Source organism: Phocoena phocoena, chromosome X (genome assembly GCF_963924675.1).
Source record: "Phocoena phocoena chromosome X, mPhoPho1.1, whole genome shotgun sequence".
Taxonomy (NCBI): Eukaryota; Metazoa; Chordata; class Mammalia; order Artiodactyla; family Phocoenidae; genus Phocoena; species Phocoena phocoena.
The window spans coordinates 16495247-16519984 of NC_089240.1; the positions used below are offsets into that span (position 1 = coordinate 16495247).

General features: G+C 49.1%; 1 protein-coding gene across 1 annotated transcript in view; it reads right to left on the reverse strand.

Annotated features, from left to right (window-relative positions):
• SH3KBP1 (SH3 domain containing kinase binding protein 1) overlaps positions 1-21835 on the reverse strand; it is a 344495-nt gene extending 322660 nt beyond the window's left edge. The window contains exon 1 of the mRNA XM_065900876.1: positions 21534-21835. Within this exon, the coding sequence (XP_065756948.1) occupies positions 21534-21537 (4 nt within the window). The 5' untranslated portion in view covers positions 21538-21835. The remainder of the gene's footprint in view (positions 1-21533) is intronic.
• Positions 21836-24738: the final 2903 nt, after the last annotated feature.

A 24738-nucleotide genomic window follows, 5' to 3' on the forward strand; every position in this document is an offset into this window, starting at 1 on the left:
AGCCTAAGCTTCTGTTTTCTTTGGGGCCAGATGTAATCAACCCCATCTTCTATTTTCTTCCTCCCAAGGGGCAAAATTGTCTGTCATTTCCTGTCCCCGTCCCCCTGCTTCCTCATTCCTCTCTTGCCGCTCAGCCCATGCTGTTCCCAGCCATCCCGAATCCCTGCTCTCCTTCAACGCCACCCCAGACCCCAGCAGCCCTGGGAGGGGAGCCCTCGGTGACAGACCCAGCTGGGATCATCAAGACTCCAGGAAGGGCCTACAAAGAAACAAGGTATCTGACAAACTTCACAGTCTGCCAGGCTGAGGGAAACCTTCTCAACTTCCTCAAATTCTGCAAAGATGGAAGCTGTCTCCCACGCAGACTGCCACCTAAACGACTGCCCCTTTGGCCCTACCTGACATGGAGATCAAGAAAAACAATGTCCCCAGTGTGGTCGGCACAGCAGTGCCCACCCTCCCCCAGATGCTCACATCGTTATCCCCAGAACCTGTGAGTACATGGCAAAGGGACATTAAAGTTGCAGATGGAATTAAGGTTGCTAATCAGCTGACCTTAAAATAGAGTCATTAGCCCGGATTAACCAGGTAGACCTAACGTAATCCTGAAGCTCCTTAGAAATCTAAGTTGGGGGCAAAGAAAGGGTGAGAGTGATGCAGTGTGAGAGGGACAGGACCCACTGCTGCAGGCTTTGAAGATGGAGGAAGGGGGCCATGAGCCAAGGAAGACGAGCAGCCTCTAGATGCTGGAAAAGGCAAGGGAATGACATTTTCCCTAGAGTTCCCAGAAAGGAGCTGGAAACACATTGATTTTAGTCCAGGGAGAGCCACATCAGACTTCTGACCTACAGAACAGTAAGACAATAAATTTGGGTAGTTTTAAGCCAGTAATTTTGTGGAAATTTATTATGGCAGCAATAGGAAATGAAGACAACTGGTTATCAAATGTCATAATAGTAGCTTGTTTCAGACCTAATGAATATGTGATTCTTACCTAAGTAAACCTGTCTATGCAAAGTCCACAGCACTTCTAGTTGCCTCTCTTGAAGGTCTGGTTCCATGCCAATGGCTGCCATTGGCCTCCATTCTCTTAGGCCTTCCCTCCAAAGAAACCAGTGCCCGGGGACGGCAAGCACACGTGGTTTCGTGTCACAGGGCAATTCTAAATAGAACAGTTTGCCTGTGCCATTTTTATGAGGTATCTACTTGACACAGATCTTTAAAAAGAAAACCCACTCAGAGTTATTTCTGTAACTGAAGGTGGGCAAGAATGGGGATAGTAAAATGAGATTATTACTTATGAAATGAGCAATGGAAGTTAAGCCTATTCTTACCTAACTTTGAATTCATCAATTCGCAACTAAGTATAGTGATGACAATTTCCATTTGAGACCACCCCAATCCCACAGTGTGTGGGTGTGAGTCTCACTGTGGTTCTCCGATGGCCTCGAAACTGGTGCATTCCAATCTGTTCTGGTTTTTGGTTTGACCAGTGCTATAAACTGAGCCAGATTTCACTCTTTTCGACCTATTTTTCCTGCAGCAAGTACCCTAAACGCAAGCGGAATTCTCCCAAATAGAGGATGGGGGTAAAGAAGGGGAGCCACATGGCGGTCAGCCTCTATCTTTCCATGGATTTGGATCCTCTTTCCAACTGGCTGGGAATGAAGGTTCAAAGTCTAACTGCATCCAACTGACTACGGTCTTGCTCAGTGATTCTTCTTCCCCAGGCTTGAAAATAATTGGGGCTAACAAAGGCTGGCCTAAAAATAAAAAGGCATGCTTTCCAGTGCCAGAATAGTGAGGCCATTTAAGCTCTGTTTTTAGCAAGTCTCAGTTACCTGGGCAGCAGCATATGGCTCCTATAATTCTCCAAAGCATGAAAGCATTAAGAGATTAAAGTGCCTGCCAAAAGTGGGCTGGGCCCCCAATGAGTGTTCACATGCTCGACCCCATCGGCTTCCACAGGGACTGGCCACCACGCTGCCATCTCGTCCCCATTAACCACGGTCAAACGATGAAGCCAAATAACAGGCATTTCCACTACCAAATTATGATACTGGAGACTTTATGTTTTTGACAGGAGGGCATTTTCTAAGCAATTACTCCGTAGAGAGGAAGAAAAGCATCCTGAAGCAAAACGCCGGGGACTGGGGTCAGGCTAACGAAAAAGTCCAGCAAGAGGAAAAGCAAAGAAAAACATCCCGCAGCTCAGGGCGCACAGGGGACCGGCGACACTTCCCTAAAACGCAGGATGAGAGCCCTGCAGAAACGAGCTCGCAGGCTCCCTTATCGCAGCTCTACTCTGCACAGCCCAGGGCACAGGCATGCGCTTCATCATGTCCCCGGGCGGAAGTGTGGCAAGCCTGAACGCGGACCACAACTGAAAAAGATCAAGGAGAAGATTTCTTCTGTGGTGGGCCCAGGGCAAGGAACCTTAGAGGAGCCGTAAAGCAAGCCAGCCTGCCAGCTGCCCTAATGACAGAGCGCGCCCCGCACCAGGAGCCACCACTGGTCTTCTCTTGACAAGTTCAGTGTGACACAAATGTCGCTAATGGCTGATCAAGAGCCACAGGAAGATTCCTGTGTGTGCAGTCGAAGGGGTCTGGGCACAAGTGCTGCTGTGCTGGCAAAATTCTACGGAGACCGCGTCACGGATCATTTTGATCCATTTCTTGAGGTCTTTCAAAAGACATATGCTTTCAAACGTGAATACACCTTACAAAACGACGGGCCAATGGCAGGGAAGACTCTGAGAGGCGTTGACTCTCTCCCTGGCTCCTGCCGATGTGCAGTGTGTGCAGGAGATGTGAATAAGCGATACCATTAAAGATGAATTTCCGGCCCAGTTTGGGGAAACGAGACTCTGGCTTGAGAGTCATACATCATCCGTTGTTTATACTCATTCAACAAATATTTGTTCTTTTGCTGCTCATTCTGGCTGAGACACCAGGCCAGGTGCAGGGGTGCCAGCGTGGAGGAGACGGCCATGGTCTTTACCTTGGCGCCAAAGGAACTACAGTCTACGGAGCATGATTTCTGGGGTCCTTGTGGTCCCTGGTGGGGCTTCCTGAGCCAGCAGGTGCCCTGTGCCCTCTCCTCAAGCGGCGACCCTTCTTCTCCGGCACACCCGGAAGCATTCACATCCGAGTTAGGAGTGGGGAGGGAGGGAGGAAAGGGAAGGGGGATGATGTCTGGCTACAACAAATCGGATTTCCTTGTGTCTTCCAGCAGACCAAGTAAAGCGAAGATAAATAAGATGTCTCATGATCTCTCCTCAAGAATAAATTACTCATCCCCAATTGGCGGTTTCTTCCCGTTCATAACTACAAACTCTGGGAAGTGAACTTATGACGGCAGCGTGCATGAATTATTCCAGCCCAGCGTGCTCTTCCCTTCCACCTCCTAAGCAAGAACTTGTCAGCTCCAGGCTGAGAGCCAAGATTTCCCAGGACAGGGCCTGGGACAACATGGACAGAAGGGACCACACAAAGACCTAGCAGAGCCCAAGGAGGGCAGGGAAGTATGGGAAGGCGCCCAGGATGGCACTGTTGGAGCCAGCAGACTAAGTATCATGGGGCCATGAGACTTGGAGACTTCGAAGTCATCACCACAGAAAGTTTTCCCTACTTTACATACCAAAATCGGCGCACAGAAATTTGGCAAATTATCGACTTAGCACACACACCCCACCCCACGCCCCGTTATCAGAAGGAAGCAATCGATGGCAGAAAAAAAACAAAGAAGATTCCTAAAACGAGCTGCCAGCTGAGGGGGGCTGAGCTAACACAGAAATCAGATGAGGCCCTGCTCCGCCCCCCACCCCTCCCCCCTGCACCCCGACCTGCCCCCCACCTCCTCAACAAGCATGGGAACTTGCTTTCCCACAGCACTCCCCAAACTGGCCCTGGTTTTACTTCTCTATATCCCACCCTAAATGGATTGATTCAGAACTCTCCAGTCACGCTGTGCCTTTAAATATCTTTTCCTACCACAGAAGGTCCACCACCTGGGTGCTCTTGACAGGACAATCTATTTTAAAACAGCGGCTCCCAAGGCACATTCAGCCAAGAGCCAACACACACGGGTCAGCAGCCAATGTCAACAATGGTCTAAAGAAACTGCAGCAGACACTGGTGGTGTTTGGTGCTCAAGTTAAATCTCAGGTGAGTGGGGAGAGCCTGGGATATTGGCAACTACTGGTATTCCTTACTCGTGGGCCAGGCACACACATGGTGGGCCCAAGGGTATCAGATGAAAACCAACATATCAACACTGCTGGGTGTGATGGGACATTCAAAGGAGAGTGGCCTGGGGTCCATCATTAAAGAGCACTTCCACCTAGAGGCTCACATAGTCCTGGTGACCTGCAAATTTTCAGCAACTCCCTCTGTAAGAATGAATCAGCCCCACCAAGTAGAGACAATCTGGTTGTAATTTCACGAAAGAATTCAAACTCTTGAGGTGTTTGAAGGCCCACTCAATGGTCTCCTGAGGGCACCCAAGAGGGTAAGGAGATCTGGAAACAACGGCACGAGCCTGATTATCTCTACCAACTGGCTGTCAGTCCTGGCTTATGTCTGGGAGGCAAAAGGGCATGGTAGAGAACATGGCAAACTGAACCCACATGCTCGCCATGTGAACAGAGCTGCCACCACTGCAGCCAAGCAGGAACGGCAACCCAAGCTTTCCACAAGACACGGCATTTCAGAGCAGCCAGGGATCTAAAATGTTATGTGAGGACTTCCCTGGTGGTGCAGTGGTTAAGAACCTGCCTGCCAATGCAGGGGACACGGGATCGAGCCCTGGTCCAGGAAGATCCCACATGCCGCGGAGCAGCTAAACCCATGCGCCACAACTACTGAGCCTGCGCTCTAGAGCCCGCGAGCCACAACTACTGAAGCCTGCGCATCACAACTACTGAAACCCGCGAGCCTAGAGCCCATGCTCTGCAACAAGAGAAGCCACTGCAGTGAGAAGCCCGCGCACCACAACGAACAGTAGCCCCCGCTCGCCGCAACTAGAGAAAGCCCACGTGCAGCACCGAAGACCCAAGGCAGCCAAAAATAAATAAATAAATAAAATATTATGTGAAAGCTCAATCTGATTCTCAAACATGAGTGGTTCCAGATCTGTAAAACACCTCGGGCCACTTTGAGACAACTGGTGTGGCTCTCACAGCCCCTAATGATCCTAAGATTATTTTCTACACTGAATTTCCAGGACATTCCCCACAGCAAAGACCCTTCCCACAACCTTGTTACTCACAAGCCCAGTGTTCTCAGCCCCCACTCTCAGTCCACACAACTGAGTCCAGCACACCGTTTTTAGATGCTCTGAATTCACTGGAGAGATAAGTATTGATTTGTTTTTATGTTATTCTACATTCTGACAGAAGAAGATTTTTATCATTTCAGATGATTCAAACTGGGTTATTTTCCGAAACTTCTGTGTATCTCTTAACAGTGATATAAAAATTTGCAGCCTTCCACCAAAGAGATAAATTCAGGGACTGGCAAATAGATCCCACCATAGTTCTCCTGGTTCCCCCTTCTCTCCATGCTGTCTTAGTCAGTTTGGGGTGCTAGAACAAGAATACCATAGACTAGGTGACTTAAACAAACATGTATTCCTTACAGTTCTGGAGGGTTACGCTTCAAGATCAGGGTGCCAGCATGTCAGGTTCTGGTGAGAACCCTTTTCCTGGTTCCCTCATATGGTGGGATGAGTAGGGGGAAGGAGGGGTGGGAGAAAGGTGGGCGGGGGAGGGAGAGGGAGAGAGGAAGCAAGCTCTCTTCTGTCTCTTCTTGAAAGGGCACTAATCCCATTATGAGGGTTCCAGCCCCATGACCTAATAACCTTCCAAAAGCCCTGCCTCCAAATACCATCATATTTGGGATTTAGGGTTTCAACATATGAATTTTATAGGAACAAAAACATTCAACATTCAGTTCATAGCACATGCCAAGAAAATCTGTGAGTGTATGTGTGTGTATGTTTTTGTCTCTGTCTGCTTCTCTCTGTATCTCTCTCTCTCTCTCTCTCTCTCTCACACACACACACACACACACACACACACACACACACACAGAAAGCAGATGAACACACAAGATGGAGGGTCAAAAGGTACCGGGAAGGTATTTGATCAGTGCACCTACTGTGTGCATAAAATGTATGATGAGGGGGTCTTTATACATGAGGGGGTTCTGGCAGTGTGCCAGTGTGGCCTTTTGTTGTTATATATGTGTAACTCATTTGAGCCCCTACTCTGTGCCAATAAATACACTCACCATTTATTTAATCCTAGTGATGCTTCTGGCTCTGTTAGCTTCTCCGAGGAAACTACAAGCAGAACAGCACTTGGAAATGGCCTTCAGGAAAGGAATGCGGCCAACGGAAGATGCACAGAGGACACTCACTCGTGACAAAGGATGTAGGTCTCAAAAATAGTTTGCGCTGGACTTCCCTAGTGGCAGAGTGGTTAAGAATCCACCTGCCAATGCAGGGGACACAGGTTTGAGCCCTGGTCCGGGAAGATCCCACATGTCGCAGAGCAACAAAGCCCATGTGCCACAACCACTGAGCCTGCGCTCTAGAGCCCATGAGTCATAACTACTGAGCCCACATGCCGCAACTACTGAAACCCACACACTTAGAGCTCGTGCTCCACAAGAGAAGCCACCGCAATGAGAAGCCCACACACCGCAATGAAGACCCAACAGAGCCGTAAATAAATAAATAAATAAATGTGTTTTTTAAAAAAATAGTTTGCTTTTGTGATTTAGACATGTGAACCCCAAGAACCACAAAATATGAGAAAACAAAGTCCCATCTTCAGCAAGTTCGCCAGCTCTGACAATTTAATACTTTTAAAATCTATCCACAGGCATAAGATGGGCAAAAACACAGTCATATAATACAGCAGAGACTAATCATTATCTCCCAGTATCGCCTTCCTCCTTTTAGAAATGGAACGCTTCCCTCCCTCCATGGTAGACGTAATAATGCCTCCTCCCCCCCCCCCCCCGCAATATGCCCACATTTTAATTCCCAGAACCTGTGAGTATGTGACCTAACCTGGCAAAAGGGACTATGCAGATGCGATTAAGTTGAGGATCTTGAGATGAGGAGATTATCCTGGATTACCTAGGTGAGCCCAGTGTAATCACAAGGGTCTTTAAAAGATGGAAGAGGGAGGCTGAAGAGCCAGAAAAGGAGACATGACAACAGAGGCAGGGACACCAAATGCTGGGCAGAATGGGAGCAGCAGAAATGTTTACACTCTGGGAACACACATTGTGAAAACCAATTAGGCATTCTCTTCTAAAGCTCACATCCTCTCTCCTTCAATGAATACAGCGTTCTCTCCTTCATTCATTAGTTTATTCGTCCACTCCTTTGTTGGGAACATGCTGGTACAACCACATTGGAAATCCAGCAACTTGCAACCCAGCAAAATCACTCCTTGTCATACACCTTTCAAAAACGTATTTCACACGGGCACCTGGAGACATTGACCAGCATGGTGATAGGACGTCCATTCATAGTAGCAAAAATGGGAAACAATGCAAAAGTCCATCACCAGGGGAAAGGAAAAAGATACAATGGCACATTCAAACAATGGAAGATCAGACAGGGAAAAGAAATTAAGTACAAAATGAGAGACAGCAAGTCACAAGTCTCTGTGTGGTGTGGATGCCGGTTATATAAAACTAAAACCAAGCAAAACCAGACAATATGTTTTTAGGAGATACATATGGAAATGATCAAACTATTTCTTAAAAAGAAGGAAAAGATGATTTTTTTAAAAGGCTCCTGATGCTTGTGTCCTCCAGAGAAGGCAGGAGGAGAGGACGGAGCCAGAGCACATGTTGAGGGATGGGTGCCTGAGTACGTATTTTATACTGACGCTACACGCTGTCCACAGGACATGTGGTCTGTGTGTATCAAATATCCTATCAGCTTTCAAAACCGGTTCTAATGCACAGCACCCCCGTGAAAAGGTCTCAGAGAGCACTGTGTGAAGGAAGGATTCTCACATTGGTTCGAATAGAGAAGAGACGAGACAACCAAGTGAACTCAAAAGACTGCACCACAGCATGTGTGCCTTGCCGCCTCGTCAGCAACAATGGCATCACTGAAGCATGTCATTGTGTCTCTTATTAGTGTTGATTTGAGCTTTATTGGGTTAATTTATCCTTAATTTGTGAATCTGTTACAGGTTTATACTTCCAAATGAGCTAAAAGCAAAAGGAGTCTGTATCTAGTTAAGTGCCTATTTTTCAAGAAGCATCATTATTGAAAAGTTTAAGGTAATTAAAAAAGAATGAAATTCTGGCACACGCTTCAACATGAATGAACCTTGAAGACACCACGCTAGGTGAAATAAGCCAGACACAAAAGCACAAACACTGTATGAGTCCACTTAAATGAGGTCCCTGGAGTCAAGCTCATAGAGACAGAAAGGAGAATGCTGGTTGCCAAGGGCTGGGGGGAGTTGCTGTTTAAGGGATACGGAGTCTCTGCTTTGCCAGATGGAAAGAGTTCTGTGGATGGATGGTGGTGATGGCTGTACAACAATGTGAATGTACTTTATGCCACTGAACTGTCCACTTAAAAATGGTTAAGATGGTAAATTTTAGGTTCCATATATGTTACCACAATAAAAAAAAAAGACTTCAGTGGTAAATTTTCTGTTATGTATATTTTACTGCAATTAAGTAAATAAATAAATAAAAGCTAATAAACATTTTTTAAAGTTCAAGGCAAAAGAGGGTTTCTTGGTAAATACTTCCCTGGTGAAGGGAACTTCAGCCGTACTCATTTGAGAAAGACTGTTCTCTTTGGTTTCTCTAGACCTGCAGTGAGGAGGGAGTTTCAGAGACACTGACTAACAACTGTTATCTCAGAGAGCTGTCTTCTAACTGGATGTGTGTTCCTCAAATGGATATCTTTCCTTCTTTGGGGAGAAACAAAACTTGTTCAAACGAACACCCTTTGGTTTAACTGCTTATTTCATCGTGTGGTTCCTGAAATGATCACATCACAATCTCCCACGCGACTAGGGAAATGAAAGTTAGCGAAAATGTGTCATTGAGGGGAGCTTTAGATATCTCCAAGTCCCTCAGGTTATCGGATCTCACACCTAACAGGCGCTCAATAAAGACTTGTAGAATCTAACTGAATTCCAATATACGGCAGTACTGAATCAAGTGTCTTGTTTGTCCCGCCAGTGCAGGCCAGTTATGTTCATAATTTGAAACTGAAACAAAGGGAGAAAGGATACGGTACCCTTTAGCTACCAAGGTTTCCTAACACGTGTTATTATAAAGTTTAAAAGTTTCACAGACACTTGGCCTTGAAAGGGCATCATAAATATTCAGCTCCTTTGTGGCCAGGTACACGAGCAGGCATTTGACATGCACATGGTGGTTGAGGAATGAATGCTTTACACAGTGCTGTGCATTAACAAACTGATGCGTCAAGAAGGCAGGCTTCGAGATGGTTCTCCCAGCCTGGATCCTGGGGTTCTAGCCACCCTTATCTGATGCCCTTTGAAGCCAAAAGCCCAATTTTTTCAGGGGAGTGTATCACAATGACACAAAGCTAAGCTAGGAAATCACAGGACGGTTATCACAGCCACGACCTTTCCCTCATCAGCATGGGAGTTGGACCCATATCCCAGCCAAACGTGAAGTCCCATTGAGGACACAGGGCCTTTGGGACGCAATTCTCCCTGTGGTTCTGGAAAACAAAATCCCTTTAAAATGCCAGTCTGGGTGTGAAGTGGAAGGAGGGAGGGAGGGAAGGGGGAAAGAAAGAGAAGAGAAGGAACCAAGTCCTTGAGGGTTTTACCTTTCACTGTGTATTCCCTATTCTCATGCCTGAGCACTGAACCAGGATTAATCATCTCAGAATGGCGTGATGAATATGAACGCGTTGTGGAATAGGAAAGCCCCACCAGCAGTCTCCTTCAGAGATGTCTCCCTCTCTCCCCTCTCTGTTTCTGTCACTCACACACACACACGAGCGCGCGCGCGCGCGCACACACACACACACACACACACACACACACACAGCATAGAAGGGATGATAAGCCATATGAGCAGAGTTTCTTGAACTAAAACTGAAAGCAAACACAGGAACGGCAAGTACCCTGCCAATGCACATGTAATGACTCTCATGGACTTACCATCATATTCATCAGCATGGGCCATTCCAGTCATTTGGAGGCTACGGAAACAAAGAATGGATGTGGAATGTCACCCTGTGTACAACCTGATTTCCTTAAAGGATAAAAAGGAAAATAGTGTCCACGCATCCTTACTTATAATATCAAGATTATGGAAGCAACCTAAATACTCAGATGGTAGGGAAATGGTTACATAAGTTAAGATTCAGGAACTCACATATTCAGCTACTACAAACACTAGCTTTGGAGATGACTATGAAGTAAAAACGAACAAACAAACAAAAGAACCAGGATGTACAATTATATATACTACATATATTAATATTATCCATATATTACATTATCTTCAAGTATATAGTAATAAGTCTAAAAAGACATACACCAAAATAAAATGAAAGTGGTTGTACTGGGGTACTGTATGAGGGCTTGATTTAAATTCTCTTCCTTCCAGACTCCTTTGACTTTGCAGGGCTCTTAGGCATCGACATGGCCACCACCATGACCTCCCCTTAATACTCTGCCGTGTGGCTGGGACCAGAAGACATTATTTAAAGAGGATTTTACTGAGTCTAGAGGGTAACAGGAAGGGAAGAACTAGGCATACAGCAAAAAATAATAATAATAAATTTTCCCGCTTCCTATTTTCTAAACTCTATTATAGAGTCACTATATATTTACAACAAAATTTTTTTTCAAGGTTAGAGAATATTGGAACTGGAATAAGACACACCCATCCTAGAATCTGCCCCTCCCCTCGGTCAGGGATGGAGCCCTCTATACCATAGTAGGAGAAGAGGTTATCCTTTAAGACAACCGCCCTCAATGGCAGGGGAGCTGGTCACCCGGTCCCTGAGGGGTGGGCAGAAGCCCTTCCCGCACATCCTCATGTGGCCATCTTGACCTTAGACTGCACTGAATACACGAGCTTCACCCAGCTCCAGCAGCGCAAAGGAGGCGGTGCTATCAGCTGAAGATGCTGAGGCAGGGGCAGTACCATGTGGGCAGGGCTTAGAGGGAGAAATGGGAGGGCTGTGAGGCAGGGGGGATTTCAGGAAAGAAAGGGGCTTGAGGGAGAGAGTGTAGGCAGAGGGGGGCAAGAGACCACAGAGAGGGAAGGGGGGTGTTCAAGGGAGAGAGCTGGGGGAGGAAGAGATGGGGGAGAGGAGAGAAGAGAGAGGGATTGAGGGAAAGAAAGAGGGGGAGAGAGGGGGAGTTTGGGGACAGAGGGGGATGGGGAGGTGGAGGGGTGGGAAGACAGGGAGGAGAAAGACGAGGAAGAGGAGGGACTTAGTAGGAAGGGGGAGGAGCAAGTGGGGGGTGAGGAGGAGGGACTTAGTAGGAAGGGGGAAGAGCAAGCAGGGGGTGAGGAGGGGAGAAGGTGTGGACAGAGGGACCTGGAGGAGAAGGGGGACAGACACGGGGATGGGAGAGGAGGGGTGGGGAGGAGGGGGGAGGGTGTGAGAAAGAGAGAGTGAAGGAGAGGGGGGAGGGGCAAAAATGGGGGGGGCCGAAGGGAAGTGGAGAGAGAAAGAGCAGGAGGGAGGGTCAGGCATGGGTGGGTGGGCAGTGAGGGGAGAGAGAAGGCTGGAGGGAAGAGAAAGTTGGGGAGAAATGGAAAGTGGGGGTACAGAGGTGTGGGGAGGGGTGGGGGAGGGGAGGGGACAGAGTAGAAAAAGAGAAGAGAGAAGGCGGGAGGGCGGAGAGAGGCGGACAGCGGACACAGCAGCCACAGTCCCCTGCCCCCTTCACCGACATCACCCGGCTCCAGCGGTTAACTCACCAGGCCAGGCGGTGGCTGTTTTTCACGTCTTCATCTTTTCCTCCATTTAAAAACCCACAGGCTCCCTAAAAGAGCCAGACAATGTCACAAATGCACCCTGCCCCATGTCACAAATGCATCGACCCCTCCAAGTGCCCCCAAAGTCACATCCACACTTTTTTAAGTGCTGCCAACTCAAAAAGAAAAACCAAGATCAGTCACACGACTCAGGGTCTCAAAGGGTAAAAACAGCCGTGATTTGCTCGGAAGCATATCGGTGCCCAGCAAGGCCAGGAGCCGCCCCTCAGGGGAGCCTTGGGAGGGGGACTCCAAAGGTGGCCAGATCACCCTTGAAGGATCACCCTTGAAGGCACCACCTCACACCAACTGCCCCTTTGTCAAGAGAAAGCCAGGAAAAGTGGGCACAGGGCACCTTCAGGTATGCTGGCTTATGGCTTTCAAGCATCCGCATGTATCGCACCTGCCCCAGGAGTGGCCCCCAGACATCCCCATCCCCGAGGGACAGGGTTGCGTTCTGGTCAGGACTGTCCCAGCACCTAGCATTCACCTGGCACTGAGGAGGCCCTCCTTAAACACTGACACAGGACTGGAACCAGGCAGTCCCTTGCCTCACAGATGTGGGAGAACAGCAGCCACTTGTGTGTCTCCAGGGGGCGACATCCTCCATGGGGCTCGGAGTCATCCTAATGGGAATCTGGAACTGGGATCGAATCAAGTAACTCTGAACAAGAGGTTGGAACTGTGGCACGTACCCCGTGAGTGACTGCACAAAGAAAGGGGATGGTGGGCTTCCCTGGTGGTGCAGTGGTTGAGAGTCCGCCTGCCGATGCAGGGGACACGGGTTCGTGCCCCGGTCCGGGAAGATCCCACACGCCGTGGAGCAGCTGGGCCCGTGAGCCATGGCCGTTGAGCCTGCGCGTCCGGAGCCTGTGCTCCGCAACGGGAGAGACCACAACAGTGAGGGGCCCGCGTACCGCAAAAAAATAAAAAGAAAAAAAAAAAGAAAGGGGACAGGGGCAGGGAGGAGAGATGGCAGAAGGGCACACCGGGCAGCTGGCCCATCCCTGGTTCTGGGACTCCTTGGGCCTTTGGGCTACACAAGAGGCCCCTGTGGCCCCAGAATAAGCCCCTTTTTCAGGTTAGCAGGCTCTGCTTGGCTTCCTCACTTGAAGAAAGTCCTTACTACACACACGACATCAAAGTGGGAAGACATCTCCTAACTCAGTTCAGAAGTGAGCTCGAGATCGTGTAAGATGCAGGTTCAGCACCCAGCTCAGTTGAGATCAGGAGTGCACGGCAGAATTTCCTGGAGAACGCTTCCACAATCCACCTGTCTCCCCACCAAAGTCGGATGGGGAGAACCCAGGCACAGGGTTCCCATGCACATCCCCAGGGGAAAAGATCACCAGCTAGAAAGTCCTCCCATGGTCAATTAATCAAGAAGTGAAGTGGAGGGGGCGGGAGGATAACAGAAATATCTATCTGCTGGTATAGGCACCAAGTCTCCCTGGAAGAATTCACGGTAAATATCAACAGTATATGGGGAGAGTCACTGGATAGCCGGAGGACTGGGATGGGAAGGAGACTTTTTAGTGACCACTGTTCACCTTGTGAATTTTGAGTCATGTGGATGTATAACCTATTCTAAAAACTAACTCTAAAAAACAATTTAAACACTTCTCCGGCAAGCAGCTGCAGTGTCTCTGCCCAGCAAACATGAAACAGGGCAAACTGCAGCCCCTTTCAAATTGTTTCTTCAACTGGTGACACACCTACCTGCCTTCTCCCCTCTCGACCCCCCCCCACCCAAAGCTAATTACTTTCATTTCATTTCTTTCCCGACAAAGGTAGCAATTAAGCCCAAAAAAAGAAAAAAAAGGTCACTGTCAATTAACAAACACGTTGCCCAACCTGCCTTAGGTACCACTGATGAGCTAATTGACGGACGTCTTTGGGTTTGCACCTCTGTGCTCCATCTAATATTTTATTGAGAACAAAGGGCCACTGAGAAATCACTGGTTAAATGGTGAAAACTGTCCCATTTTGTTCAAGTTGTCAAGAGGTTTTGTGTGTGTGTGTGTGTGTGTGTGTGTGTGTGTGTGTGTGTTTAATGATCAAAATAGGAGAAAGGCAAAGCCCGTTTACAAAGTTATTCATGACCAGTGAATTTCGCCAAGTAAGCACGGAAACTACTCAAGCAGAAGGTAGCCAAAGGTAGCATCCAGAAGGGTCTGGCGCAGAAGATGCGGATCCACGGAGAAGCTGGCTGTGGGGCAGGGAAAAGCGAGGCCAGGGCAGACTTTCCCAGCTCTCATCCCAAACAAGGTTCAAGCACCTCCTTCTAGCCCCAGGCGCAAAAATGAGAACTAGCTGGAATAATTAGAGAGGACACTAAACTAATTAAAGACTTTTCACACAGGGAGTGGGTGTGCCATGGATAAAACTGGTGCAGCCCCACAGGACCAGACCTAGAACTGGGCCCCAAGTCCTCCAAGTCTAGAAGAGTCCAGAAAAATCCGGCAAAAACACAAGGGTTGATGTTTGAACACTGACTGGTAGGAAGTTGAAGTTTAAAGAGCTGGTATTTTCAACTGTTTATACATGCTGCACTTGGGTGCTTAAGGACTTAGATTTGTTATGCAAAATGAGTAATTAATCAGTACTAAAATATTTATAGTATTTAATCCAAGACACTGAGGAAGAACCAGCAGCATGAATTGGATAGCACTTCATCTTGCCGCTCTGTCCCCTGAGCCTGGGGACAGACCAGACTCCTGCAGTGGCCCCACCACTTCCCAGGCCACTGGAAGGAAATAAGCTGAGGCCTTTACTGGGCTTTTCTTGCCAACTGAATACCATTCAGGAAGGACAAATATCCCAGGATTCTTTGTTGTTGTTGTTATCAGTGTTTTTTCCTCCTGAGCCTAGCTGTAAGCATAGTTTACTAGTGAGGTAAGGTCCACGAGCTCCATTTGGCTTTGTTTAAGTGTCCCCTAATGTACAGGACTGCCTGTAAGATGTTTACCCATAAAAGAACAATCAAGTTGAAAACCAAGCGCTCATCACCAACCAGTTGCCAGTGTACCTTTGCCAGCTGAAGGAACAGAAGCAAAGAAACGTGGCACTCCATCAAGTCTCCACGTGTGGATTCCAGAGACCAGTTTGGCACCGCAGTCTTTTCTCCCACATTTGAGATATTCTTAATGGAGCCCAGTAACTGCCAAGGAAGTTGCCCAAGCAACTAACTCACAAGTGCTTCAGGATGTAGAAAGAAAATCAGAATTCCCCCACAGGATGAAAGGGATGGAACCAACGGAGCTGTGTGGAGGGACAGAGCAAAAATGAAGTACCGCCCCAGAGGAAACATCAGCGAAAACCATTAAAAAACAACAAAACCATACTTTCTCTTTTCCTGTTTTCCTTTGGAATCTTAACTGGGATCCTTGGGCTTCTACCATGTGTTCCCCAAAATGGCTGAGTGGTCCAGGAACCCCTCCAGGGGACACGGATCCTAACCTTCCAGTTAGAAACTCACAGGGAGGGGTGATGAAAAAGTTTTCGAAATAGATAGTGGCGCTGGTTGCACAACGCTGGGAATGTACGTCATGCCACTAAGCTGTGCACTTAAAAATGGTTAGAATGGCAAATTCTGTTATGTATGTTTTACCATAATTTTAAACATGAATGTGGGGAAGATCCCACATGCAGCAGAGCAACTAAGCCCGTGCACCACAACTACTGAGCCTGCGCTCTAGAGCCCGCGAGCCACAACTACTGAGCCCACATGCTGCAACTACTGAAGCCCGCCTAGAGCCCATGCTCTGCAACAAGAGAAGCCACTGCAATGAGAAGCCCACACACCGCAATGAAGAGTAGCCCCCGCTCACCACAACTAGAGAAAAGCCCACGTGCAGCAACAAAGACCCAATGCAGCCAAAAATAAATAAATATTTAAAAATAAAAATGAATGTGATATACAGAAAAACATTGAATTGCACACTTTAGATGGGTGAACTGTATGATATCTGAGTAATATCTCAATAAAGCTGTTTAAAAAAACTTACCAGGGGAACAGGCTGCAGAAAGCACCTCACTGGGGGGAAGCGGGAGCCTGATAATTATTGAGCACCTATACAGGTGGCTGGTTCTCTCATATTGAAAGGGAGCTGGGTTCTACAGCTGGGGGCTCATGTCACTTTGCCTCTCTGAGTCTCAGTTCCATCATCTGATGGTGTGGGCCATGACTGCCAAGGGCCCTACCAGCATTTTGGTTCCAGGGACCCATGCGTGGGTGGCAAAAGGACTCATCATCTGTCACCCAGCATATAAGCACATCCCACTAGGAAGGCAAAACATCAGGGGAGCCACACATGCAAGAAGCAAGTTCAACAACTTCACGACCCAGGTATGGACAGAAGGGGGTCAAGAGCTGTATTAAGACACTTTCTACTCAAAGGACAAAACGGTGATGGTGAAGAAGTGCCAAAGAGTCCTGCTCTCCGGCGACTTCTTGGTTCATTCATAAAACAAAGGCTGTGGCCACAGGGGAAAACCTTATGTTCCAGAGCAGCTGAGGATGAAGGAAGGAAACGATGCTTTGACCATCTGTGTAACGCCCAGAGCAGGCTTCCCCAGCACTCGGGGCCGGATAACCGTGGTGGGGCTACCTGTGCCTTGCAGGACGTGGAGCAGCGTCCCTGGCCTCTGCCCACCAGATGCCAGTAGGCTGCCCCTTCCCCACCAGCTGCCACCTCCAGACACTGCCAAATGTCCCCTGGGAGGGGGGAGCAGAATTGCCCCTGGTTGAGAATCACTGCCAGAGAGAATTTGCTATCTTAAACTTGTAGATCTTTGTTGAAGCCATGTGACACATGTGGCACTACCCTTCTCACCCACTGCAGTGCAGGCCACCGTGAACTGTCAGCAAACAGACCTTGTCATCACGCTCTGCCTGGGGGATTTTACAGAAGTGCACACACACTCCTGGCGGCCAATAGCCTCAGAGAATTTCAAACAGCAACTGTACTTGGGTGAAAGGGTTATTCATTTATTCATTCATTCATTAACATATGGCACTTACCGTATGCCAGGCAATGAGCCAGGGCAGTGTAGTTGGGGACACCCAGTCAGAGATGAACAGACTTAATACAAGACGAAGTGTTGTACAGAAACCTTTGGAACAGGCCTCAAAAGATGAATAAGGGGTGTGGTAGGCTGAATAATACTCACCCGCAAAATGTCCACATACTAGTCCCCAGAACCTGTGAATATGTTACCCTCCGTGGCAAAAGGGACCTTGCAGATGTGACTAAGGGTCTTCAGATGGGGAGGGTGTCCTGGATTATCCGGGTGGGCCCAGTATAATACAACAGTCCTTATAAAATGAAGGCAAGAGGGTCAGAGTAAGAGAGAAGGAGATGTGAGGACAGAAGCAGAGGCTAGAGTGATGAGACCACAAGCCAAGGAATGCAGGCTGCCTTTAGAAGCTGGAAAAGGCAAGGAAATGATTTCTCTCTTGGAGCCTCCAGAAGGAAACACATCCCTGCCAACACTTTGATACCATCCCAGTAAAACACATTTTAGATCTCTGACTCCCAGAAGTGTAAGATTATAAATTTATGTTGTTTTAAGCCACTGGGTTTGTAGTCATTTGTTAAAGCAGAAAGAGGAAACTAATACACGGATACTACAAGGCAGAGAAGAGAGTGAAATCTATTCCCCATCAAGAGAATGACATGGGAGAGGCTCAGAGGCCTGAACAAGCATGGCACAGAAGAAGGCAAGGGTGACTACTCAGCTTCCTGAAACCTTTGCTAAGGCATTCAGGATGGAAAGCATCTGCACAACAGTCAAGGCACGGGGTCAATTCCAGAAACATTTGGGACTTGACTGCCCTTTGGAAGGGGCTGAGATAGGGGCAGGGGGAAGGAAGAAGAGGCAAGGCAATGAGCAGATACCGATGGAAATGACAGGAAAGGTGGTAATACCCGCAACGACATGGGGAATGAATGAGTCAGGATGGGTGTTATGGAGGAGAAATGCTGAGCTCAGTTTGCAGCAGGCTCTGTTTGAGATGTCTAGGACACACCTGGGGGAAGTTAGCTAGGTGGTCAAGAATAATAATGAACTCAACCAACCTTAATTTTAGGCTTACCACGAGCCAGGCACAGGGACACAATGACCAAACAAATGCAGCTCATGCCCTCCTTAAACGTGGAAGAGAGAGGCAGAAGAATCAGTATCAGAGTGATACACTGAGAGAGACGTGACTGGCCCATTGCTGGCCTGGGAGGTGGAAGGCAGCCATGAGCCAAGCAATGTGGGCAGACTCTAGAAACTGGGAAAAAAAAACAGAAAAGGGGTTCTCCCCTAGGCCTCCAGAAGGAAGGCAGTCCTGCCAACATCTAGATTTTAACCTGATGAAACCTTGCTGGACTCTGAACTCCAGAACTTCAAGATAATAAACCTGTGGTGTTTTAGGCACCAAGCTTGCGGTAATTTGTTACAGCAGCAATTGGAAGCTAATACAGGCAACCAGGTATAGAAAACCACAAACAAATATCAAAAACCCTCATAATGCTAATAATATATTTTTAATGCCCCTTGTAAAGATGATGGAGGGGAAAAAAGGGATGATGGGAAACACCTGTGTGATACTCCAAGTGACTAACACTGAGATTGGCCAGCTAGCGTCACTAATGCCCAGGTGCTGGAGGTGGTTTGGCTTGGACTGGATTCATGGATGTATCAACACTGAACTGTTCTAGTAACTCCAGGAGAGGCTTGTTCTGAACTAGGAGCACATTTTTCTCCTTCTCTGAGGTCTTATGTCACTTATAACAGCATCTTATTTTATGACCAGAGTGCCCATGTACCTGCGCCCTCTGGACCTCAGCTTTCTCATCTGCAAGGTAATGAGGTTCTACACTTGACCTTGACCATGCATCAGAACCCTCTGGAGGGCTCATGAATACACAGATTTCTGGGCTCCACCCTCAGAGTTGCCCACTCAGTGGGTAGAATTGGGGCCAGAGAACTGGTATCTCTAACAGGATCTGGGCAGGCTGAAGCAGCTGACCAGGGGACCACATTCTGAGAACCACAGCATTAGAGACCCTCCTTCTCTCACACTGAAAGGATTCCAATACTTTGCTGCCCTGCACCTTTCCCATTAAGGGCCGTGCTGCTTCTTGGTTCTCAGCAGCTTGTTCTGTTCCTCTGGATCTATCCCGGGTAGAGCATGTGAGCTGTCCATTCTCTGAATGCTGAACAACAGTCCCCAGACTGGAGCTGGCCGATGTTAAGGAAGTCACCCCTGAATGGTAATGAACTAAAAGACGGCATCCATTTTACTCTTAGCGCCTCAAAGTATTAACACCTGAAATAAATGAAAATCACTTTCGGCGCCCCCCCCCCACCCCCACACACACACTTTGTAATAGTTACAGTAAAAAAGACTAAGCCGGGCTTCCCTGGTGGTGCAGTGGTTGAGGGTCCGCCTGCCGGCGCAGGGGACGCCGGTTCGTGCCCGGGTCTGGGAGGATCCCACGTGCCGCGGAGCGGCTGGGCCCGTGGGCCATGGCCGCTGAGCCTGCGCGTCCGGAGCCTGTGCTCCGCAATGGGAGAGGCCACAACACTGAGAGGCCTGCGTACCGCAAAAAAAAAAAAGATTAAGCCTGAAATGACTATAAACTGCAGAAGCACTTTCTAATTTTCCTAGGAGGTTCTTGATAATGAAAACAGTTCAGACTTGAATGATAAACAGGTCTGTTTCTTCTTAAACAGAACTCCGTCCTCTCCCCCACTGAGATACAGAAAACAGAGTCCAGCCACGGGAGAAGACATTTGGATCTAACATCTTTTTGTGTGTGCAACCCTTTAGGTGACCCACCCAAAACGAAAGGTGATCAAAACAGCATTTTTGGTTACCTCAGGAGAAACCAATCTGTTGTGAAAGTAACGGGTGATGTTTAAAGTATATACTTCGTTAATGAACTAAATCATCTTATTAGGTGCCAAAGCAAAACAAGAGCGCCAAGCTAAGTGTTCTGCCTTCCATAGAGTAGGAGGGTTTCCTACCTCCTCATTCATTCACTCATTCATTCATTGATTCAATAAATATCTATTTAGGGCCTGCTCTGTGCCAGGTACCAAAGAAAACAGTGCTGAGCAAAACAGTGCAACACAGCAATGTCCCCATGATCATGGAGCTTACAGTAGGAGACAGAAATGTTAAACTCAAATAAATATGTAATACTGCCAATTTTTTTTTAAGGAGAAAGGGTAACAGAAAGGAACTGATTTAGACTGGGAATGGTGCAGGGATCAGAGAAGGGCACTGAGAAAAAAGTGACATTGAAGTTGAGAGGCCGTCAGATCGTCACCACTTTGGAAAAGGAAAACGATTTATGGCAAATGACCACAAATGGGATTTGAACTTTGCCTGTCAACAACTGACAGGGTTAAACCTCCCCACTTCCAGTGCATCTGTCTTCACGAGCCTCCCAAGACTGCTGGCTGATCACTGTCTGACTCGCCTACCTAAATCCTATGACCTGAACACAGAAAGGTCTCACTTCACTATGATTTATTATAATCTACAGTCTTCCTATGCTTGGCCTAGAAACACCCTAAAGTAATCTGCCAGAGGCATGAAAACAGATTGGCTGCCAGCAAGAATATTACCTGGGTGAGCCAAACATTAGCCCTGGCACTCTCAAGCCCATTGCCCAATAAAGTGCCAGGTCCTCTGGGCAACGTGGCTCCAATACTCCTGGGTCTATACCAGATGGGACCCAGGGGGCCTCACAGTTAGTTGCCTACTTGGAACTGATCTTCGACCAGTAAATCAAGGACTAAATCACCGTTTCCAGCTCCCCAAGCCTGCAGACTTAGAGGATGTGGGAAGTGGCCTTTGAGCATCACCGAGCGGAGAGCTTGCCAGGCTGGAGGAATGCAGGCTGGCAGAGAGGGGGTCAGGGCTGGGAGGAAGAGGGACGCTAAGGGAGGCGGGTCAGGCGCTCCGGACCCGAGGACCGCACGCCAGGCCGGGTACTGGGGCGTTTCCCGCCCCCCCACTACGTCATCCCCCCGCAAAGGCACCCGGCCCCCGGCCGCCCCGAGACCCCGCGATTCCGGCTTCCTCTGCGGCGAGGCCAGGCGGGCACATCAAGCCCTGCGCAGGGCCGGAGCCCACCAGCTCCTGGTACCTGCGTCCCCAACGCAGAGAAAGGCGCGCCGGGGGCGAAAAATTGGCCAAAACTCTCCCCGCCCACCCGAAAAGCCAACCACACCCCCCGCATCCCTCAGCCCCAGCCGCCCCGGACCGGCCCCCGCGATCCTCCGCCCAAGCCCCCGCGGGGTTCCCGTCGGCGCCGCTCGGGCTCGGCAGGGACGCGGGCGCGAGTGGGAGTGAATGGGGGGTGCGCGACGCAGGCAGGGTGCCCACCGCGGTGTCACCCGCTGGGGCCCTGCTCCCGGGGCGCCCTCCTCGGCTCCGCGGTCCCGGGACAGGCGCGCCGCCCCCAGGCTGAGGTGGGCACCCGGGCGCCCCCCACTCACCCATTGGCGTCGAGCCGGGCCTGGCCGCCGAGGCAGCGTGAAAGTTAGCGGAGGCGGACGCGGGGGTCGGGGCGCCGGGACCCGGGCGCGGGAATCGGGGAACCGGGATGTGGGCGCAGGGACAGGGACGCGGCGGCGTCTGGGCCGGCTTCTTCCTTAGTAGCGGCGGCCGCGGCGGCTCAGCGCCGCCCGCTGCTGCCTCTGCTGCTGCTGCCGCTGCTGGCCCGGGGCGACTCCTGCTGCTGCTGCATCGCGGCCCGCTGCGCCCGGCTGCGCCGGGTTTCCTGCTCCCCGCCAGTGGAAATTGCGAAAAAAAAAAAAAAGCGCCGCCCAGCCCAGCGCCCGGCAGCCGCGGCCGCGCCGCCCGCTCTCCCCTCCTCCTCACCGCCGCCGCCGCCGCCGCGATGCTCCTGCGGCTCCGCCTGCCGGGGACGCGCGACCGCCGGGGCGGGGGCGGGGCCTTCGAGGGGCGGGGCCTTCGAGGGGCGGGGCCTTCGAGGGGCGGGGCCTTCAAGGGCGTGGCTGGCGCCCGGGGCGTCCCTGTGACTGCTGCGCTCCGGCGCCCCCCTTGCCGCCCAGTGGGGAGGGACCCAGCTCCGCGAGGCCGCCCCCCACCCTCGGCGGCTCGTCTAACGCCCCGGGAAATGCCGCGAGACTCCTCGAGACCAGAGGAGGGGAGGGAGAGGAGCGAGGGGGGGAGGGCGCGTCCGAGTGTAGTGGCACGTGGGAAAGGAGGTGGAAGGAGCCGACCCCGAAGGTGCGATGTGAAGTGGAGGACAGGCTGGGGGAGGAGAAACCATGGGAAGCTGAGGGGTCGAACACCTGCTGAGTGTGCTAACAGGTAACCCCGGGGTGTCGAGGCAACCCAGAAGAAGGCTTCACAGAGGGGGCTGTTGGGAAGGAGAGGGGGTTCATCCCATGGAGGGAGAGAAACGCTATTTCCCTTCAGTGCAGGGTAGGTACGGCAGGCCAGGTGCGAGTTCGGCTTGTAGGAGGTGGTGGGATGGAGATGCAGAAAGAGAAACGAAGCCGGTGGGCTGCATCGCCCCACACCGACCTTCATAGGGACCCCTAACCCCGCACCCGAATGCCTGGGTCAGGTGGGGTTCATTGCTCAGCGATGTTCCCAGGCTCTCATGTTCCGAGGAATCCACTGAGGCAGTTCCTCCCCAACAAGCATCACTGTGCCATATTGACCCCCAGACCTGGGCTGGCTACCCTTGAGTGGGCACTAAAATGAAAACGGAATTCGTGGTAATTCACGGGTAACTCACAAGCTCCTTTTGGGGTCCATTCACTACCACACTTTTCACCATACTCTGACAGCCACCACATTCATTTACCGTCTCGTTATTTCCTTTTCCCTTTCCACCATCTGGTGGTAGGAAGAGATAGTGAAATAGATGGGAGACATTCAGGAAGAGAGAAAATAAAGACAATAAAGAAATTAAATTTTTTAAAGAAATTAAATTATTAGCCCCTGAAAAATGGAGGAGGCTGAAGGTTAGTGGATCCACAAGTGACAAATAAAAGCTGACCCCTTACCCAATATACGCTGTCTCCATGCCTCACCTATAATGTTGGGGCAACTCTTGTAAATTGGTTACATCCTGGGATTTCTGCAGAAAGGTGTACTTATAATTGTTTCATTAGCTTAAAAAAATACTCAAAGTCAGGGTCTTTACCAACAAGAGATCAATAGCATCATCTTTCTAAATAATTTGTGTGTGTGTCAGAGCAATCTAAACAAGAGACTAATCAAGGGGCAGAAGACCCATCCAACACGGCTCCTGAGAAAGTGGTAGTGACATCACTGACAGACTCCTATGGAAGGGATTAAAGAACATGGAAATTAAGAATCTGAAGCATTGAAGGCACAGATGAATGCTCAGCTAGACTTGCTCCAGGCGCCATGGCACCTCACTCATTACATGCCTTGCATATCAGGGCGATGAGACCTTGTGATAATGATCTTAGAGCTGACAGACACTGAAACTCATAGAGCCTGGCTAAGGCCCACTGTTACTGGGACTTTTGTTCCTTGAACCCCACCCTAAAACAGCGAACTGGTGGCTGAACTCTGTAGGGCAAAAAAACAAAAACACATCAGCAGTGTGTCTTATGTCCTGACTTAATCTGATTCACCTCTGTCCTACTTGGAGAAGACAATCTTCTTTACTTGTTCTCCCAGCTTCAGACCGGCAAAGACAGACGACCTGAACTTTTGTGTCTTGTTTTGGCTCTGGTCTATTTCAGAACATATGTTTTCCTTCTTGACCCAGAGTCCTGTGTCCCTACTCCTTGATCTGGGTATGCTTCCTACATGGACAAATTTGTCATTTTATCACAGAAGAAAAACTGACAGCGACAATATTTTTGAAAATTCCTGAGCTGTGCTCTCATTTTAATGCCTTAAGTAAACTAAGTTGTATCAGTTCGATCATAACACTATAGACTTTTTTCATTTTGAATTGCTCTAAATTATAAAGATGGACATTCCTTCCCCTCCACCCCCCCCCCCACTTACTGTTTGGTTCTTCTGAATTATTCCTATTGTCCTTTCATTTCTCCTTTGAGAAACTTTTGCTGACTAGCACAGGAAAGTTAAAATCAAGATTCAAATCCAGCTGCTGATAAGAGTAGATGTATAATTCCTCATCCTGCCTCCCTCTTACAAAAGTATCTTTTAACAGAAATAATTAGTGCACTATTTCAAATTATGTGAATTCATCTCATGAATATGACTAGAGAAATACAATCGTATTTAATACCACATCTTTGTCCCACTGAACTCCCATTTCTACCAGAGTAAATGAGGCATTTGGGGGAATGGAGAGTAGCTGAACTGTCACACTTAAAAACGCCGTCACATGAAAAGGCCCCACTGTGTCACTCAGTGGGGATAACATTTTGGGTGCAGTGGAAGGCATTGAGCCTCTGCCTGTGTAGCGCTCACAGCCTGTCACGCTCTCGCTCTTGGACTTGACATCTGTAATTTGCATGTGATGAATGATAATTTGCTTTGATAACCTTTAGGATCATCTTTACATTAATATAAATTACATGCAGAGTGCTTTACAAAAGACAGTCATTATCTGGTGCTTCTGACGAGCTTTATGGAGAAATGTAGAAACCTCATGGTGCCAGAAAATAGGAAGTGATCAATAAAAATGACGGGGCAAGTCAAAAGGTCATCAAAAGAGCT